The sequence below is a fragment of the Crassostrea angulata genome, chromosome 7 (genome assembly GCF_025612915.1).
Source record: "Crassostrea angulata isolate pt1a10 chromosome 7, ASM2561291v2, whole genome shotgun sequence".
NCBI classification, from domain to species: Eukaryota; Metazoa; Mollusca; class Bivalvia; order Ostreida; family Ostreidae; genus Magallana; species Magallana angulata.
The window spans coordinates 36789558-36809545 of record NC_069117.1 but is presented as its reverse complement, the minus strand read 5'-3'; the positions used below and the strand labels follow the sequence as shown (position 1 = coordinate 36809545).

The 19988-nt window shown below is 34.3% G+C and overlaps 2 protein-coding genes across 2 annotated transcripts in view; both read right to left on the bottom strand.

Annotated features, from left to right (window-relative positions):
• LOC128192813 (protocadherin-11 X-linked-like) overlaps window positions 1-1606 on the bottom strand; it is a 36317-nt gene extending 34711 nt beyond the window's left edge. Inside the window, exon 1 of the mRNA XM_052865797.1 lies at window positions 540-1606. The gene's annotated coding sequence lies outside the window, so the exon portion shown is untranslated. The remainder of the gene's footprint in view (window positions 1-539) is intronic.
• Window positions 1607-6962: 5356 nt separating this feature from the next.
• Window positions 6963-19365, bottom strand: LOC128192477 (nose resistant to fluoxetine protein 6-like). Its single transcript, XM_052865184.1, has 15 exons — window positions 18443-19365; window positions 17222-17418; window positions 16816-16903; window positions 16481-16589; window positions 15796-16076; window positions 15388-15555; window positions 15182-15278; window positions 10928-11020; window positions 10510-10669; window positions 10268-10347; window positions 8557-8682; window positions 8111-8231; window positions 7712-7901; window positions 7464-7606; window positions 6963-7231 (listed from the first exon to the last, which is right to left on the bottom strand). The coding sequence occupies exons 1-15, from the start codon at window positions 19152-19154 to the stop codon at window positions 7109-7111; spliced, it is 2688 nt and encodes an 895-aa protein (XP_052721144.1). The 5' UTR covers window positions 19155-19365; the 3' UTR covers window positions 6963-7108.
• Window positions 19366-19988: the final 623 nt, after the last annotated feature.

Below are 19988 nucleotides of genomic sequence, written 5' to 3'. Positions count from 1 at the left end.
CTGATAATGGCCATACAAAACATCAACATCACAGTTTCCAAAAGTTAATTATTTAATCCCTACAATATGAGATTTGAATTTAAACTGCAAATGCCAGGAATTAACATCCGCATATATAAAAACGCAATAAGCAACTCTCTCGGATTTTAAAATCTCGCTTTAATTTTTCAATTTTCTAGCAACTTTATGAAATTATAACAAATAATGAAGCTCCCGATTTTATAGTCTTGTGATTTGATACAAAACAGCAGAATCACAGAATTAATTAAGGTACTCATACAAATAAGGAATTTACAGTATCTTATTTGAAGTCTTCTTGAGAGAACAGACTTTTTTAATTTTTTCTCCTGTCTATCAATTAATATTAATTGCCACATGCACTTTGTATTAATGAATGAAGTGGGTGAATATCTGTTTACGAACAATCTAACAGTGGACCATAAACTGACTTTACAAAATAAACTTCAACTGTATTGAAATAAACAAAAACAAAACACTAAAATGAGAAATTATATACCTTTGAAATCATGCAAACTTACCTGTATAATCAGAGGAATGAAATGGTGTCCTCATCACCTTAACAAATCTATCAGAAGAATGCTCCTTAAAAAGTATGAGAATATGTTGCCTGTAATATCATTCATTGAATTAACAACAAGCTATTGGATCTGTATCTGCTGAAAATATCATCTGTCTACACAATAAAACATTTACATCTTTTTCTAAACAAGAATCAGATAGAAAGTGCTCAGCGGTTTTTCCATGGCTATATGTACCCTGAGGCTAGTCATAAATAGTTTTCTTTTCTAATGACTTAAACTTCTCTACTTTCATAAGATTGTGTGATAAAATTAACAAACTATCATCCATTGTGTATACAAATCAAATTAGACCACGGGGCATAACTGTCTGATTGTGTGGGAGTGATGTCCCTTGTTGAAGTCAATTGCATACATGCTGGAATCTGTTTGATGTTTTATAGTTCACACTTTCTTCTTGTTTGGTCACACCTCTGTCCAAATCTGAGCTTTAACCTCACAGACTTAAAGATCTTAAAACCTGATAGATCTGATCACATTGGGGCAATTTCAAGATGATGTCTGGGAAAATACAAATCTCAAAAACCTTCCCATAAATTTGACAATTTGTTCTCATTTAAAGTCATGATGATTTTGAAAATAAAATGTTCAATCTAGACATTAATAATTAAATCAGATTGAAACACTCACTTATGAAATCTTGTTATTTTGTGCAAATAGATTTAAAAACCACCAGCATCAATTATAGAAGTTCCTTGTATGTTTTCCTTTATTTTACATGGACTGTTACATGTATCCCGAATCAAAGGTCAGAGAGTGAATGCACTTCAAGGGTCCTCGACACCCCATGACTTTTACTTTTTACGATAGTATGTCACAACATGGCGATCTCAATCCATTTTGAACATAATTATTGCCAAAAGTGGGTGTCTATGTAGCGCAATGGGTATAACATCTGTATACTAAATCGCAGGTCCCAAGTTTAAATCCAGCAGATACTTATGTTTTTGTGAATATTTATAAATTTTAAAAAATTGATTTTTTTCCCATACATCAAATTTTTTTCCTGTCAAGCAAATGTTAGAATACCATATATCTAAGAATATAGAAGATTATAGGGTTGCATGCAAAACTTTTTCCAAAGGTGTGGAGAACCCTTAAATTCATCTCCATAAGTGCTACTTTCAGTCATATATTGATAAATACTCCTTCTTGTCAACAGAATTATCATTTTAACTTTAAAAAGTGGAGAGGATTCACAAAACATGCTGTACATGTCTCCTTTCCAGAGTTTGGTTTTCTTATAATAGGACAATAAGTATGATGTTAACATATCAAGAGCATATGTGTCTTTGATTATACATATGCATCCATCTTGAATACTATTGCCCAAAATAACAGCATGTATATCAAAAGTAATGGCCTGGATTTCATTTTATTTGTATCTTGATAGGAAAATTTTGTCATGATATAAGAATTCATGCGAGCTTCTGACAGCAAGAGAGATAACTCTCCTATGGTACAGTTGAGGCAGTTGATGTGTTAAATACTACACAACTAAAGGAGATTGCAGTTTGATACTACAAATATATCATAATATTTGATTACCCTACTTTTTAATTTTAAAATATAATTATCAGCAATTGTATGATAAAATATTAAAATAGTCATTATATAATGAAATGTATTGGACATAACATTACAAAAATTGATTCATAGTCTTTTCACAGACAAATACTGTACACTGGAAAATGTATACATCATAGTATACTGGCATGTGTAATCCGTTGTTTCTAAAAAGCTATTTAAAACCATATATTGCACTTTGTTTTTGTGGAAATTGATAAAATGCATGTCCTGTTAGTTTTTAACAGTGAACTTTCAAACCCTGCAAATTATATTATTAAGTCATATAAAATAATGAAGTCATATCTGAAAAAAAGGTATAGTCAGTTCAAAGATATTTTTGCCACATATTTTCTTAAATTATTCTGTATCTTTAAATACCTCTGGATTCAAATGATGTTCATTCAATATTACGAAAAAATTCCCAAGATATATCCTTTGAAACACCTCCCTCTAGCTTGTCAGGTTTCAATACACGGCTAAAAATAATCAAAGTACTGAAGTACTGAAAGCCAGGCTCTTTTGGTGTGTCTGTATTCATATTGTGTAGTAAAGACTGAAAACGAATCTCTCTGTCTCTCATGCTTTAAATGTCAGCAACACATCAGAGAGCGACCAAATTTTGTAAGCAGCTATAAACAGAAATATGTCTGTCTAGTAGAAAAAAGTTTAACAGTTGCTGCCTTGAATTTTGAAACAAGTGTTGTATATTCCCATTTCTTCAACGTGCAGCAAAGTAGTTCATGGAAATTCATGCACATTGTATGTGTCCAAAATGCATAGTCTTGTTTATAAAACACGTCATTATTAAGAAAACTAAACAAGAGGCCCATGGGCCACATCGCTCACCTGAGGAACAATAGGTATGATAAAGTCAGCTTAATGGAGTCATAATACAATCTGGACAATGTACATTAATACATGTAGATCCTGTGTAAATAAAATCCATTTTTCCCCCTTGGAACTCGGATAGCCCTGATTGCTGCCAATATTTACAAGAGCAGACTTTAATCACCGCTCCTGCACATATTTAGGGACTCAACGTTACGCAGGCAGGGATGACCGCACACCTACGCAACTCAACAGGTACCAACGTTAACGCAAGCAGAGATAACGCAAGCAGGGATGACCGCACACTTGCGCCAACAGCTCAACCTAACGCAGGGAGTGCCGCACACTTGCGCTAGAAAGGCCAGAACACCAGCAGGGATGACCATACACTAGTGCTCCGCCTCAACCACCACCAATACAAGCAGGTATGACCGCTCACTTGTATTAATGCGATACAGGGCAGAAATGACCGCACATTCTGTATCATTGGTTAGAAAAACACGAAGATTAGATAGAGCAGGGATGTCAACACCCTCAATCTCTCCGTATCTGTTTAAGTTTAACCCCAAACAGTCGCTCGTTGCAATGTAATAGACACTGTCCCTATATATGTGCCGGCCTAAAATAATTCATAGTATCTAAAAATTGGAAATCAAAAATAAACAAACTAATCCAACCTAACCCAAAACTACTTATGCAGAACAACTTATATACATTGAATATTTATTATTGTATAAAAATTATCATCACAATAATTGGTTAACAGTGGATGCATTAATTAAAATAATCAAGAATCAATAAATCAAGGGCAATAACCCAAAACAGTAATACAAAAAGATTCTAATGAAAAAATAGCTGCCTGCTTCAATTTTATAATCATATCACATGTTGAGTATTGCAGTTCTCAAAAAGATCCTTTACAATTGTTTATATATGGGATATTTAGCTACATCAAACTCTGAACCTTTTTGTGAGGCCGAAGAATTGTCCTGGGGCCAAAGTCTTAACAATTATAAAGAATAATCTTGCTGATTAGTTTCTGAGAAGAATATTTTTTAAAGATTTACTCTTTATTCCTATGTAAAACTTTAACACCCCCCCCCCCCATGTGGCCTCACCCTACCCCCAGGGGTCATGATTTTCTCAACTTTGAATCTACACTACCTGAGGATACTTCCCACAAGTTTCAGCTTTCCTGGCTGATTAGTTTCTGAGAGGAAAATTTTTAAAGATTTACTCTATATATTCCTATGTAAAACTTCGACCCCCCATTGTGGCCCCAACCTAACCCCAGGGGTCATGATTTTCACAACTTTGAATCTACACTACCTGAGGATGCTTCCACACAAGTTTCAGCTTTCCTGGCTGATTAGTTTCTGAGAAGAAGATTCTTAAAGATTTCTTCTATATATCCCTATGTAAAACTTTCACCCCCCATTGTGGCCCCACCCTACCCCCGGGGGTCATGATTTTCACAACTTTGAATTTAAACTACCTGAGGATGCTTCCACACAAGTTTCAGCTTTCCTGGCTGATTAGTTTCTGAGAAGAAGATTTTTAAAGATTTACTCTATATATTCCTATGTAAAACTTCGACCCCCCATTGTGGCCCCAACCTAACCCCAGGGGTCATGATTTTCACAACTTTGAATCTACACTACCTGAGGATGCTTCCACACAAGTTTCAGCTTTCCTGGCTGATTAGTTTCTGAGAAGAAGATTTTTAAAGATTTACTCTATATATTCCTATGTAAAACTTCGACCCCCCATTGTGGCCCCACCATATCCCCGGGGGTCATGAATTTCACAACTTTGAATCTACACTACCTAAGGATGCTTCCACACAAGTTTCAGCTTTCCTGGCTGTTTAGTTTCTGAGAAGAAGATTTTTAGAGATTTACTCTATATATTCCTATGTAAAACTTCGACCCCCCATTGTGGCCCCAACCTAACCCCAGGGGTCATGATTTTCACAACTTTGAATCTACACTACCTGAGGATGCTTCCACACAAGTTTCAGCTTTCCTGGCTGATTAGTTTCTGAGAAGAAGATTTTTAAAGATTTACTCTATATATTCCTATGTAAAACTTCGACCCCCCATTGTGGCCCCACCCTACCCCAGGGGTCATGATTTTCACAACTTTGAATCTACACTACCTAAGGATGCTTCCACACAAGTTTCAGCTTTCCTGGCTGATTAGTTTCTGAGAAGAAGATTTTTAAAGATTTACTCTATATATTCCTATGTAAAACTTCGACCCCCCATTGTGGCCCCAACCTAACCCCAGGGGTCATGATTTTCACAACTTTAAATCTACACTACCTGAGGATGCTTCCCCACAAGTTTCAGCTTTCCTGGCTGATTAGTTTCTGAGAAGAAGATTTTTAAAGATTTACTCTATATATTCCTATGTAAAATTTCGACCCCCCATTGTGGCCCCATCCTACCCCCGGGGGTCATGAATTTCACAACTTTGAATCTACACTACCTGAGGATGCTTCCACACAAGTTTCAGCTTTCCTGGCTGTTTAGTTTCTGAGAAGAAGATTTTTAAAGATTTACTCTATATATTCCTATGTAAAACTTCGACCCCCCATTGTGGCCCCACCCTACCCCCGGGGGTCATGAATTTCACAACTTTGAATCTACACTACCTGAGGATGCTTTCACACAAGTTTCAGCTTTCCTGGCTGATTAGTTTCTGAGAAGAAGATTTTTAAAGATTTACTCTATATATTCCTATGTAAAACTTCGACCCCCCATTGTGGCCCCACCCTACCCCCGGGGGTCATGAATTTCACAACTTTGAATCTACACTACCTGAGGATGCTTCCACACAAGTTTCAGCTTTCCTGGCTTTCTGGTTCTTGAGAAGAAGATTTTTGAAAATTTCTCGAAATTTTTCATTAATTTCTAATTATTTCCCCTTGAAAACGGGTGTGGCCCTTAATTTTCACAACTTTGAATCCCCTTTGCCTTAGGATGATTTGTGCCAAGTTTGGTTGAAATTGGCCTAGTAGTTCTTGAGAAGATGTTGAAAATGTGAAAAGTTTACGGACAGACGGACGGACAGACGGACGACAGACAAAATGTGATCAGAATAGCTCACTTGAGCTTTCAGCTCAGGTGAGCTAAAAAGATAGACAATTCTATTGAAATTTAAAAAAAGAAGAATCAAAATGCCAACACATTTGACAAAACGTGGCTCTTTGTGTAACTATTTGTTATAGCAGAAGCTTTTACTTTGAGGCTGTTTGATTTTTTGTTTACTTTTGAAGTTGTGCTATTTATAGTTATATTGGCGATTTGCCTGCCTCAACCAGAACTCTGCTTTAAGCAGAGCCCGGCTACAAAGTATATAGGAATTTACAATTGCAAAAGAAAGTATATAGGAATTTTCAATTGCAAAAGAGATAAATGTACCTGAATGATAATGTTGAAAAATTGTGCGAGGTATTACGAGTACTGTATACAGGATTATTTTCGCCCCATGTTATTCTCGTCCTTCTACACAATCAAACGGTTTTGCCCCGTCTTAAGTTCGTCCGAGTAGAATAAAAAGAAAAGTGTATTCTTGTACACTCATACACTCTTGTGTACTAAACAGATAAATCGAAACATTGAAACTCACCCTGTCTTACAATGAGGGCGAAAATAAAACGGGGGTGAATATTTCCCTGTAAAGTAATTTCTGAATGGAGGAAAGATGAACACATATCCCATTAAAAATCTCCGTATTGGTTTTATTGGTTTTAGTTCTTGTGAATTTTTCCAAGTGAAAAATGATTATGTGTTAAGATATGTTGAATATTTTCCCTTTCATTGATTTAAATAGCTTGCCTCTCACAGGTATGTGTATTTTTATTAAAAATCCTCCAAATGTGCAACAAAATATCTTGGAGCGGACTAAAGTTAATGTTATGTCAAAAATGAAATTTTGAGTTATCTCCCTGTAACCACAACCTCATTTGAAATCTTTTTTACACAAATTTATTAAAATTTTATATATGTCACTTTTCTTTAGTATGAAAAAGGTTGATACAAAGGTTTTTTAACTTAAATTCATATTTCTATTTAAAGAAAGATAAATGAAAGTCATCAATCAAAAAATTATTTCCGAGCTCTAGATGGAAAGATAATTTTTTCCAGAGCCATAAAAGGAGACTCAAACAGCAGTGATGCGACAAAGGCAACAGCATAGGAGACGAACAGGTGGCCCAAGAACAGGTACACCTACAAGAGACAATCATAATCATGTCAAAGCACATGGAACCAATCAAGACCACCACCATGTTTACATGTAATATTATATCGTCCATACAGCCACTGACAAAATAAATCTCGATCATACCAACCAGTTTAACCAATTTATCTGCATATGAATAAACACATCCTTTGAACTTTTTAAACTGCTTTTTAAATGCACCATTTAGCAACTGTGTTCAGTTCTTAAAGTGACAACTACCTGTGCATAGTCCGTCATGTAGAATGGTCTTGTTCTGCTGAGGTTGAAGACATTCATGACGATCAGGTGAACTAGATATGAGGCGTAGGTGAGGCGGGAGAGAGGCACAAACGCAGACCAGGACAGCAGCGTGTTTATGAATCCTGGAGCAAACAACAGAAACATTTTAACTTCAATTAACAGCTCTACTTTGAAGTCTTAAAGTTGATTAGTGTGCAGAATCTTAGATAGATTGACATGAAACAAACCTCCATTCCCAGTGGCACATGCGAAAATGACCCAGCATACTGCTGCTCCCCACACACTTCTGTGGAGGGCATTGTACACGGCCGACTCCTCAACACTAAGGAGATGCTCCCCTCGGAAGGCACCAGACAAACCGTACAGTACTGCACTGGCACAGGTAGCAGCAAGGGCCCAACCCAACAAATTCATATACTGAAAAAAAAACCAATAGATTGTTCTAATCTTAACTTTCTTTCATCAAACTGGCAAACAAACCAAAGTGATGTCTTGAAAATATTTAAAGAGGAACAAACTGAATTTTAGGATTACATTTCAATAATCCATTCAGTGGAGCATCACTGATAACAACTTCTTGTGATACATTAAGATTGTAGTGAGATCAAACATTAGGATTTTCTCACAGTGTTTATCTGGTATTTGCCTTTGGTCTTGTGTAGAATGTAACCAGTCAGTACCCCACAAACATAAGGTCCCATCCGACAATATGGCCGTATGTAGTACGAGGTCATAAAATGGGTAGGACTGCAATATAGAATGACAGTGAATCACAGGAACGGAGATTCTCTTTTCAAAAATTGAAAAACTGCACTGTGATATTTTGCACATAAAGAGGAAAAGACTATCACTGCATATTACATTTAGTTTATTTACAAAATTGTCCAGACCATGGCAATCCAAAATGCTACTACTGTGCTGACTTGTAATAGGTCTATGATGCACATGCAGTTATAGATATGCCAGCAGAGCATGCAATCACAGTTCAGAATATCTTGGTCTCCAGAAAATGTTGTTTACTAATTATTTGACATCTTTTTAAAAAATCTCCTACATATGCCCATTGACTTACTCTGTATTTGGATCTCCACCTCCAAGTGTAGAAGGAGGAAGCTTGTAATTATAGCTAATGACTCCAGATGTGATAGTGACCCCGAACAGAAAAGCCACAGAAATAATCACACCTATCAGCTCCTTGCTGTAAAAAAGAAACTAACAACTTAGTCTCAAATATCTTGAAAAATAAAACAAGAGGCGGCAGGCCTATGGGCAACAATGCTCACGTGAGCAACAATAGTCATGATAAAATCAGCTGCATGAATATACAAAATATCTGGACAATGTACAAACAAAATAAATCTTGCATAAAAAGATTTCAAATACTTTTCCACATGTAAAGCACTGAGTGCCTCTTATAACAGGATGATTTTATTGTCATATCACACACTGAACATTGCAGTTCTCAAGAAGGTCAATGAACAATTGTTCAAATTGTATAAACCTACATTTTTCACTTAAGTTACGTACATCTTTTTCTAGGGCGAATGTTTTTAAAAAAAGAAAGATTTTAAAAGATTGTTCTCTACCGGTATATATTTCTAATGTAAAAACTCAACCCCCTCCCCACCATTGTGGCCCACCCTACCCAAGGGTATCATGATTTGTACAAACTTGAATCTACCCTATCTGGTGATGCTTATACACAATTAAGTTATAATTTTTCTGATCAATTAGTTTTTTGAGAAGAAAATCTTAAAGATTTTTCTCTATATTCTCTATGTAAAATTTCCCTCTCCCATTATGGCTCCATCCTCCCCCCCAGGGATCATGATTTGAACAAACTTGAATCTTCTCTACCTGAGGATGCTACCACACAAGTTTCAGCTTTCTTGCCAAAATAGTTTTAGAAAAGATGATTTTTGAAAAAAAGCCAACAAATTTTTGATTAATCTAAATTCCCTTGTCAGAGGGTGTGGTCTTAATTATAACAAACTTGAATCCCCTTTACCCAATGATGCTTTGTGCCAAGTTTGATGAGACTGTGTTCATTCAAGGTAAGCTGACCATTTTGTAAGAATATGTCAATACACTTATACATATAATTGTTTGATTAGTGAGCTAGCTGTGCTGTGTTTTACAAAAGAACTTAAGACTTCAGACCAAAATAATGAATGCTAATTAATCATCAACTAATCAATGGTTTATTATTATGGCTGGAAAATATAATTATGGGAATTGAAATATTTGTAAACAAATGGTTTTATGTTAATTTGTTCTTTAAAGATCATTTTACGGGACTGTAACTTTGTTGCAAGTTCTTTTGTAAAATGCAGCCCTGGATTGTAAAACTAAACCAGCACAGACTGGACATTTTGGACGTTTTAAAAAATCCAAAATACTGGATATCTTGAGATAAAAACATGAAAATGAAATGGTTAAACTCATTACATTGCAAAAAAAAAATGCAAAGTTTCATGATTTCTTAAGTATACTGAATGTATTTATGTTTTCTTTCCACCATCAGAGGAACATACAAACACACTGACACGACATCACCAACAAACCACCATACAAACAGTTACTGATGCTTATCTCACAAAGAGATGCACAATACAATGGGCAGACAGACAGGGTTCCTTCAAACAACTATTATAATTTAAGAACAGTTTTGTGTGAAAATCGATGATGCATTTTAAAATCAATATACAGTATCAAAGAATAAAATATTCAGTTTAAGCCCTGGAAAAACACATAATCATTTAATATATCTAAATTTGACTTACTAGAAAAGTGGTACAATCAGCAATGGGCTTAGCACATAAAACTGCATGTCATTGTTCAAATACCATGACCATGCCAAGCACTGTAAAATGAGGAAAATCAATCATTACAGCTTAACAGATGTCTGATTATTTTGTACAAAGCAGTTGATTTTACAATGATAATTAAATTTTGTAATGATAATTAAACATAATCATTCAAGTGACCCCATGGACTAGTAGAGTATTTAAAAACAAAGGCTAACCAAGTCTTCACTTTTGTCTACAAAATTATTGATGTACAGCAAGTTCATCCACCACTTCCTGTCACATGATGTGTCAGGTGGCGGACGTGATGGTCCAAATATCATATGGTTGAACAATGTTGCATATATTCCTATCATAATCATGTAGATGGGAGTCAGTCTAGATGATAAAACAAAGAAGTGACATAAGTGGTATGCAAAATTTATCAAAGTATCTGCAGCTATGGATATGATTGAGCAAATGACAAAAAATCTATATTGTAGTTTCAACAGAACAGAAAAGAACAATAATTGTTAACATATATTAAACATGTAATTATTCAATGATCAGTTGAGAAGACTTTTAAAGAATATTTAAAAATGCATATTCAATGTATAAAATTAGTAATATGTTAAAGAATATAGACAACTAGTATACCTCCAGTATCGATGGAAGTAGAAAATAAACCAGTTAATACGCCCTTTGCTTTTCTTCATTTCTTTAAGAAGGAGATATGAAGTCAGCAGTCCACTAAATAAAAGAACAAAGACGATAATGACTTGTTTATCATTAAAATCTGCAAACTGAAAGAAAAAAAATTCGAAAATACAGAAAATTTATACATGCTATTAAGATTTACTTTTCCATTGGCAGAAGCAGCAAAACTTATGATACATGTACTGTTGAACATGCCTATTTCACTCCACAAGCAAATCTCTTGATTTATTGATCCATTTAACAGGTTGGAACCTATTGCCCAAATGGGATACACGGTAAATTTGAAGTTAAAAAAATAGAAACTTTTTATTTTGCTATAAATACAGTAACTCCACATTAGAATACCGGTAGATGAAATGTAACAACTTTTGGTGAACAACTTTTCCTGTAACCCTACTTTTACAGAGAATGATCCCTCAGTATATCCAAAACTTCTTGGGGATAAATCCTAAAAACGATAGGCTTATAGGAAAACTTGCTAACCAAAAGTTGTTGCATATTTGATATGGCTGCTCAAAGTTAATTCTACCCTTAACGTCATCTTCAAAATACCAAACCTATGAGGGAGGGTGAGAAAATTAAAACAAACAAAATTTTCCAACAATGATTTTTATCCATTTATATTAGTACAAACGCAGTGAGTGCATTCAAGCGCTTTATGTATAAACTAACTGTTTAAAGATCTATCCTATCAATTTTAAAGACAATCCCATCAAGTATCGATGTATCATTAATAAGATTTATTCAGAACATAAAGTAAATAAATTATTATAGCAATAATATATTTTGACTTGACTCATGTTTAGCGCCATAATTTTTTTGCGCGTAATGGCATACTACATGTAGATGACATTGTTCTGTTTATATTTCACATCATTACACACCAAGCACTTGAATTCGAGAGGTGGGTGCAATTCTTCCCAATACAACTATAGGGTGGCCAATTATGTTGCCAAGGATGTCCTGGCATTTCAGCTCCGACGTTAAATCACAAAATCTTGCTGCCAGTAGACTTAACAATTTATGAATCGTTTAGTCTCTGTAAAGAGACGTTTTGTAGTAATGGTGTTCATCTGTCCAACATTTGGGGCTTATTCGAGATACATTTTATCTTATGGTATTTAGATAGCTTACAACTTCTGCTGAGTATCTGCTCACCCAGTACCAGTATGAATGTTGTCAGTTTATAAGTATTATAAAACTTCTATAAGGATAAAGTTATAAGGATAAGGTTTATAAGGTTATAAGGATAAGGTTATAAAGGTCAATATGTTGTAATGTTTTATACAAAAATACATAAATATGTGAATATTTAATATATAGATTATATTATGTAGGTCGTGACCACAATCGCCAAAATATATACCGGTAGAATAAAACAATTGATGAACTTTACACTTGTCTTCATTGTCTGTAATAATAATGTGCCCCAAACATTTTCATACTTGCCAACCTCCAACATGTGAAAATCTGGTCATGACCAGATTTGGAAAGTAAAAAATCTGGTCATAGCGCGTAACGACATTCACGACATATTTATCATGCATTTCATAGGTATATACAATAGAAATATGTGTTAAAACTTAAGTGTAATACTTTATTGCAAAAAAGCATTTTAACTAACAGTTGCTGATTTGTAAAGTGATCCGACACAGAAAATGGTAGGTTGTGTCCAGCTGAAAAAAAATATGCAAAAAGAGTTTCTGCTAAATTAACCTTGCTTTTGAACTCCGTAAATGATGGCATAAAAGTTGTAAGTGACTTGGAAGACTTTTGTGTATTAAAAAGCATTCTATACATGACTTAGCGTTTTTGAATGTTTAGTTAGATCAGTTTGGGCACAAAATCCAATATTCAAATGTGCGATACATAGAACGCAAAAGCCTCGTTTTGTACTCGATTACTTTGTTTTACCTATGGGAATTCATTTTCCCAGATATGTTCATAGGTACAAAAATATCGTTTTCTATTTATTGGTTTTGATTCCGCTGGCCCCGATGAAGACCTTTTCTTATTGGAAGCCATCACACCTAATGATTTAAACCTTCGCTTAGTCAAAACAACTCACGATAATAATTACACTTAATGTGTCTGTTATAGCCATCGGCATTGTTTACGCGTTACGTAAATCCAAGCTCAGCTTGGGTTCATAACTGGAAGTCAAACGCGCAACGTAATTTACGAACCAAATCCGGAAATCGGGAGATTTTCGGGTTGTTCGACAAAAATCGGGTGAAAAGCATGACCCGGCGGGTCATAAAAAATAATCGGGTGAAGGGTTGAAAAATCGGGTGTGACCCGACGAAATCTGGTCAGTTGGCAAGTATGCATTTTGTATTTCTACAGATTGCAGAATTTTAATTACCAAAAAAATCAAACTGGAAAATGGGGTTTGTTTTTTTTTAAACAATTTCTCCAAAACTTATGCGCGCAGGTTACGTTAAACATAGAATTACCCAAAAGTCGTGTGTATAACACACCTTTTTTCAGCCCAAATTTGACCAAAAGTGGGGGGTGCGTCTTGTATATAGGACCAAAATTTTACCTAATTTTTTTAAGCCGTGATTCTTGATACCATGCAAGTAGTGACTATCAATATAGCGTGTTATGCAAATTGTATGAGTGTATACTAAATTTACTGCATCAGAAATACCTTATTTTTAGGTTTATTTCCATGTCATGAAATATTTATCCTCTCTCAACACTTTTCCTTGCATTCTTTGCATTTAAACAAGTTTTTAAATATCGCCAGTGTATTCGCCAATACATAAGCAGCCACCTGTTGACTGAGCGCGTGGTCAATGTTTTAACAAATTCTGGTGTCAGAAGCATGCACCTGTCTGGTGTCGGACCTCACAGGGTGTTTTCAAATGCATGAAGATTAGCAATTATTATAATTTTATTTAAATTGATTACTTTGTGTCCAGTTATGCAGTTAAATGTTATTGATTTACATAGACACTGGTAAAAATACATCGATCAATTGTAAGACTTGATAATGACGATATACGACATACATACGTTTCTTAACAATGTTTATTTAACAACAATGAAAGAGTTTGACTATAATTAATCAAATAAATCATTTCTCTTGATGTTGTTTTGGTATATATCTGCAAACATTATTACTTTTAAGCACTAAGCTCGGCTGCCGTTCTTCTCTACATATGATGATCTTCAACTTATCCGCTGTTGCATAAGAAACTCTTTCTTTACGAAGTGTCAAGTGATATTTGATACCACTCATGTAAATCATACCGTCCTTTTTAAGCAAAACTGAAAAGAACTTAGACTTTATTATCGCTTGGGCCTTATTCCAATCACGAAATTACAGTAATTGCGCTTGGGTTATAAAATTATCATTCAACTTTGATATTTATTTGGAAAAATGGTGGCCATAGATTTTCATCATCTGAGCCAAGTTCCATTCACAAAATGTGTGAAACTGTGCATGGATTATAAAATTATCATGGAACATCAATAGTTTTAGGGAAAATGGCGGCAGTTGATTTGTTATTTTTTGATTATTATACATAAGAGCTACTGGGTTTTTTTTTCACCATTTTTTTGTCAACTTTCAGGTGCGTATTATACACGGGTACGTATTATACACAATACTTTACGGTAACTTTGGATACCTATACATTAATGCGGATTATTATAATAAATGACCCAATTATTTTCTTTTTAGCACTTTAAATTTATTACCCATTTAGACTATCATATCCCAAATGGGCTATTATATCCCATTTGGGCGATTGGTCCCAATCTTTTTAAAGAAATTTTATTTGATGCATTATCTTGAACATCATCTTAAAACCACGTTAAGTCTTGCAATAGCTTACTGACCATGGGCAAACTCATTGAATTTTCCTCATTTTTATGAATATTTCTCATTCTCATTAATGAGTGATCAAAACTCTTAAATTTTTTTTGGATATGAAAATGACAATTACCAGGTATGTTAACAAGTTGTTGTTCTTAATTGCATGTGTTTACAGCATTCATTGGTGGGATTTCCTTCCTGAAAATGTGAGGGAGTCAAACAGAACATATAATGAGTTATTCATGAGAATAAAAAAATCCAGGTAGTTGGCTCACTGTCAATAAGCTTATGAGAGACTTACCATGGGTTCCCAACAATAAATCATAACCAAAGAAACTGCACATATATAATAAAAAAAAATACATTACCTTAAGACAAAAAATGTATCCACTGAAACAAGGGCATTAGTTATAGCAGAGGCTGATGTTCTTTGCAAAAATTCAGAGGCAAAATTGGGCACATTAGCTGAAAAAATTCAAAGGTTAGAGACATTTCCTATTCCTATTTATGCATAAAATATAAAAGGTAATGAATTATAACAGTCTCACAGGAAAGCACAAATAAGTGTACCTACAGGTATATTGAAGACTAAAGGCAATGGAGTGACCTAGAATCACCCAAGACATGCTCAGGAACCGAATTCCATTGACTGCTTTCAGGGATCCCTTTGGTTGGGCTGTGCTTAGGATCCTCTTTCCATTGGAATACACGGAAAAGGCCAACAGAATCTTGGCAACTACACCTGTAATTGATCAAATATTACAACTTGTTTGTCTTAATCTATTTCATAGGGAATTGAATCAACTTTAATTTTATCTAAAGAGTTGCATGTTATGACATGTTTTATGTTATACAATATAATATATAATGACACGTTATATGATATACATGTTATGACTAAAACTGGTGGAATGAAATTAAAATCCTACAATATCAATACTTGAAAAAATTCTATGAAAGCTGGCAAAATCCTAATGGTTACTTCTCTTCTCTTTTGTATCTCTGTGTTTTGGTTTCAGTGTATCATCTTTGATATTTTCTTTGACATTTTGTTTTTGTGTGCTTTCTGAAGATCCTCCATTAGCATGTCTCAAGATGTATGGCTTCTCGATTGAAGATTCAATTCTATCCAAGTTTGAAAAGTTGGGATCATCTGGTGTTTCATGCTTTTGACTATTTTTAAACTTTGGAATAAATTCCATAACAATGACTTCATAAGCTGTCCCAGCCACAGCAATAAGACCTAACATTGACAACAGGCACCTTGAAATAACAAAACAAACATTGTGCATTAATCTTAATTGTGTTGTGTACTGTGTGGGCATAGTAAATGTTCTTTAAATTTCATAGTTTTAAAATTGGGCTTAATTTTGAAGTCAATCATGCAGTATATAGGCAGAGACCCAGAAATGCTAGCAATTTTAATTTATTTTTTTGAAAACAACTTCTTTTGCACAGTGATCAAGTGTATGTTGCATGCTTTTGCATATCCTTCAAGATACTTCAGTGCAGAAGTTCAAAAGCATGTTACATTAATGTCATTATCTGAAAATACTTCAGGATGACACAGTACTTTTGGGAATGACTTTTTGTACTTCCCTTTACAGAGGTAAGGAAGTCAAAAGACAGAAATGAAATAGATTCCAATATGACAAGTTTTATCTCACATCATGACTATGTCCTTAGTTTCATACGGCACTTCCTCTGGAGTTGGTTGACAATATGCAGACGAAGCTGCAAAGGAAAAGTTCCGCACAGAAGGAATAGAACCTAACACTAAAAAAAGATCAGTAAAAAGTAAATAACATATTTAATCTCTACAAAATAATAATACAAACATGGAGTTAGAGAACAAGTTATTTAGATAGAGGAAAGAAAAGAGAAATTGGTAGGTAAACAACATATTTGATATCTGAAAAATAGTAAGTTTTTAAAATTATATAATCATTAAATTCAAATCAGTTTTGTATACTACATGTAAGTCCAAATGAATGCATCTTACGAAGGTTTGCCAGGACTTTTGTGTCTTGACTGCTACAGGACTTCGGTAAACAAGTATCTATTTTCAACTTACTGGCATCAAAAGCCCCCTATGATTCAAAAGATGAAAAGGCAGCATTTTCAACTATTTCCTTGTTACACAAGAAATATCAATATTATATTTTTCTGATGTTGAAATAATAAAAATGAAATAGAAGGTAATTTCATCATGATTTTATGTTGAAAAATACACAGAGGTATATTAAAAGTGTTAATCTATTGAATATATTTGAGGTGTCAATAAAACATTTGTAAATGAAGTTTCACAGTCAAAACATACATTGAAAATCCCATCAAATTGTGATGATGCAGTATCATTTCACCCCTTGTCGGGACAATACAACACATCATGATTTTAAACACATTACCCCACCACCTGCTCCAAATGCAAAAGGCAAATTGACAAGAACAGTGCAAAAGCGTGGTTTCACAGAGGGGAGACGGGTCTTTGGATGGAGGAGGGCTGCAACCACTGAACTGTCACTGTAACACTCATCATAGGATCCTGTCCAGAAGATGTTCAAATTCAACAAATCTGTTGGAATCTTTGCTGAGGCATCAAACACTGGAAAGTTACATAAGATTTGTTGCAAGAAAAATCAATTATTTTGAACGACCCTTTGAACAAGAACGAGCATTTTGTTACTTATATTAGTACTGGAGAGATACATCTTTGGTGAAAATATTTTATTTGTTCAAGTAATCACTCAGTGTTTTCTTAAAGAAAAACTGCTTGAAAACAAGCCGTTTTATGCTAAAAATGCGAATCCATATATGTAGTCCTTTATATACACTCTTACGTCAAACAAAAACCCAATTTGAGGTAAAAAGGTCAAAAGGTAAGGTGATATTTATGCAGATGATATATCTTTTACAATTACTAGTATAACATTACAACTATCATTTGACAGAAGAAGAATCTAACCATTTTCATTCTGAGGTCAAAAGGTGAATACATTTTAGACTTATTATTTGGGTATCTTAATTAGCCCAATTTACATTAAGAATGACAACTTTACCATAACTCCCTCAATTTGTCTAAAATAAAAAGACCCATTCTTTAAAGCCAAAAGGTCAAATGGTAAAGTTTGTTTCATTCTCATTCAATTTTTGCAAAATCACTATAAATATATAACCCTCATGAAAAAACCCTATCGGTGTTTAGGCAAAAATATTACATCAAGGTCACTAGGTCATGTCATGTACATGTGTATAGTGTGAAGAAAGAGGCAAGAAATTTCTGTCATTTAGTATAGTTTTAAAATGATAATTCAATTTTGGAAGTTATTCAATTAAACAAAAGGTCTTCCAATTTCTCTCACTTATTAAATACCCCTTTTGGCTTAAAGGCAAGAACCTAAAAAATCAGGTCAATCTTTTTATTTCTATAGCTATCATGATCTTCTACCCTCTTCTTTTTAACGGGGCACAAATTATTTTTGCACAACTATGAAAAAAAACCACCATTACCTTCCCAAAATTTCAATTTTTTTTTTCTAAAATGAGGCAGGAAATGGTATTCAAAACATTTTTAAAGGAGCCTTGATCTGCAGTCATTATTTATAGCATATGTGTATACCAGTACTTACTTCTTAAAGCCCATGGCTGTTGAGTTTGTAGACCATCAAAAACTCTAAATGCATCTTCTTTGCAACTCTCTGAAGCATTAGAATTCTCAATTGCGCCTTTGATTTGTTCGAAAATAGCCTCAGATGGAGACATATTATTTTCTTGTAATACACTACTGAGAATATTTGTTATAGATTCTGGAAGGCCTCCGTTGTATCTTGGTGATTGTATCAAATCATTTGCTGAAGACGGACTTCCTTCGTCTGTGTTGTTTCTGTTGACTGTGGTGGTTGATTGAAAGCTGGACAAGAGCTGACCAATAGCACTCCCCATGGATTGGCTGGATAGAGAAGGGGGCAGGCCGCTATTCAACAAAGTGGAATTACCAATGAGACGGCCAATCAAGTCTAATAAACTAAGATCTTTTTCGGAAGAAGTTTCTTTAAACTCAGTTCTGTTGTAAGAAGTAAAATTATCTTCAGCAGAGAGTGCTGCCATTCGCAGCAATGTATGTCTGCTGTTCAATTGCTGTGTCCAATTCCTGAATTCCTCTGAATGCAGCAGTGGAGCTAGCTTCTTTTGGAGTTGAAGATTCTTTTGAATTGTGCCCGCAGAGTTCATGACAAGATCGACATAAGAAAACTCTGCAGTTACAGGGCCTACACACGTTTCCAAAAGAAGAATCAGACAAAGAATATGAATCCCTGGTCCCAAACACATCTCCCTCGCCATGCTTGCCAATGTGCTTTTGAAACCTACTGGTTGAATATCCAGCACAGAATGAAATCACTGATGTTATCTGTACCTTGTAGGTAAGTAGTGAATCACCTAAAATACCTCTGTTGTGTTTACTAATACCATCAAGTGAATAAATCAATGTGGATCATTTTTAGAAATTAAATGTACGGTACCAATTTTCCGATGTTACATGTAGCATATTCTTGTCATGTTCACTGAATAAACAGGTGAATACAAGTTATTTTGTGATAGCGTTATGCTGTTTAGCAATTGTTTTCCTTGTACCTCAATCCTAACATAAAATGTACATATTTGACTTTCACAATGATAACATAAAATAGAACGGGTATATTTATCTATCATCCCATGTAAACCATTTACTCTTTCATTGGAATGGCTTTTATTAGGTTCAAAGTCCCAATAAATGTGTATCAAATACAGGTGAATCTCGATAACTTGAACTTTAGGGGACCATGATTAAACTTCGAGAGATCAAGAGTTCCAGAGATCGAAAGTTTTTTAAAAAATCCGGAAATTCTTGTTCCGGTCATTTTGGTTCTAAGTTTATAATAGCCACAAATATATATTTATAACATATGGAAGGATAGTCTGACATGATTTGCATTGTATTTTCTGCTACATTACTTATTATAAATTTAAACAAAACAGAACTTAGTTGTTTGGTTATTAGATTTTTTTGTTTTGTTTTATTAGAATGTTTGGTTATTTAAGTGTATTTTTTCATGTTAAAAAATTTTAAGCATATTACGTTTTTTTAATCATAACGTAAGAATATTTTAAATAAAGAGCAGTTTAACGTATCTTTCA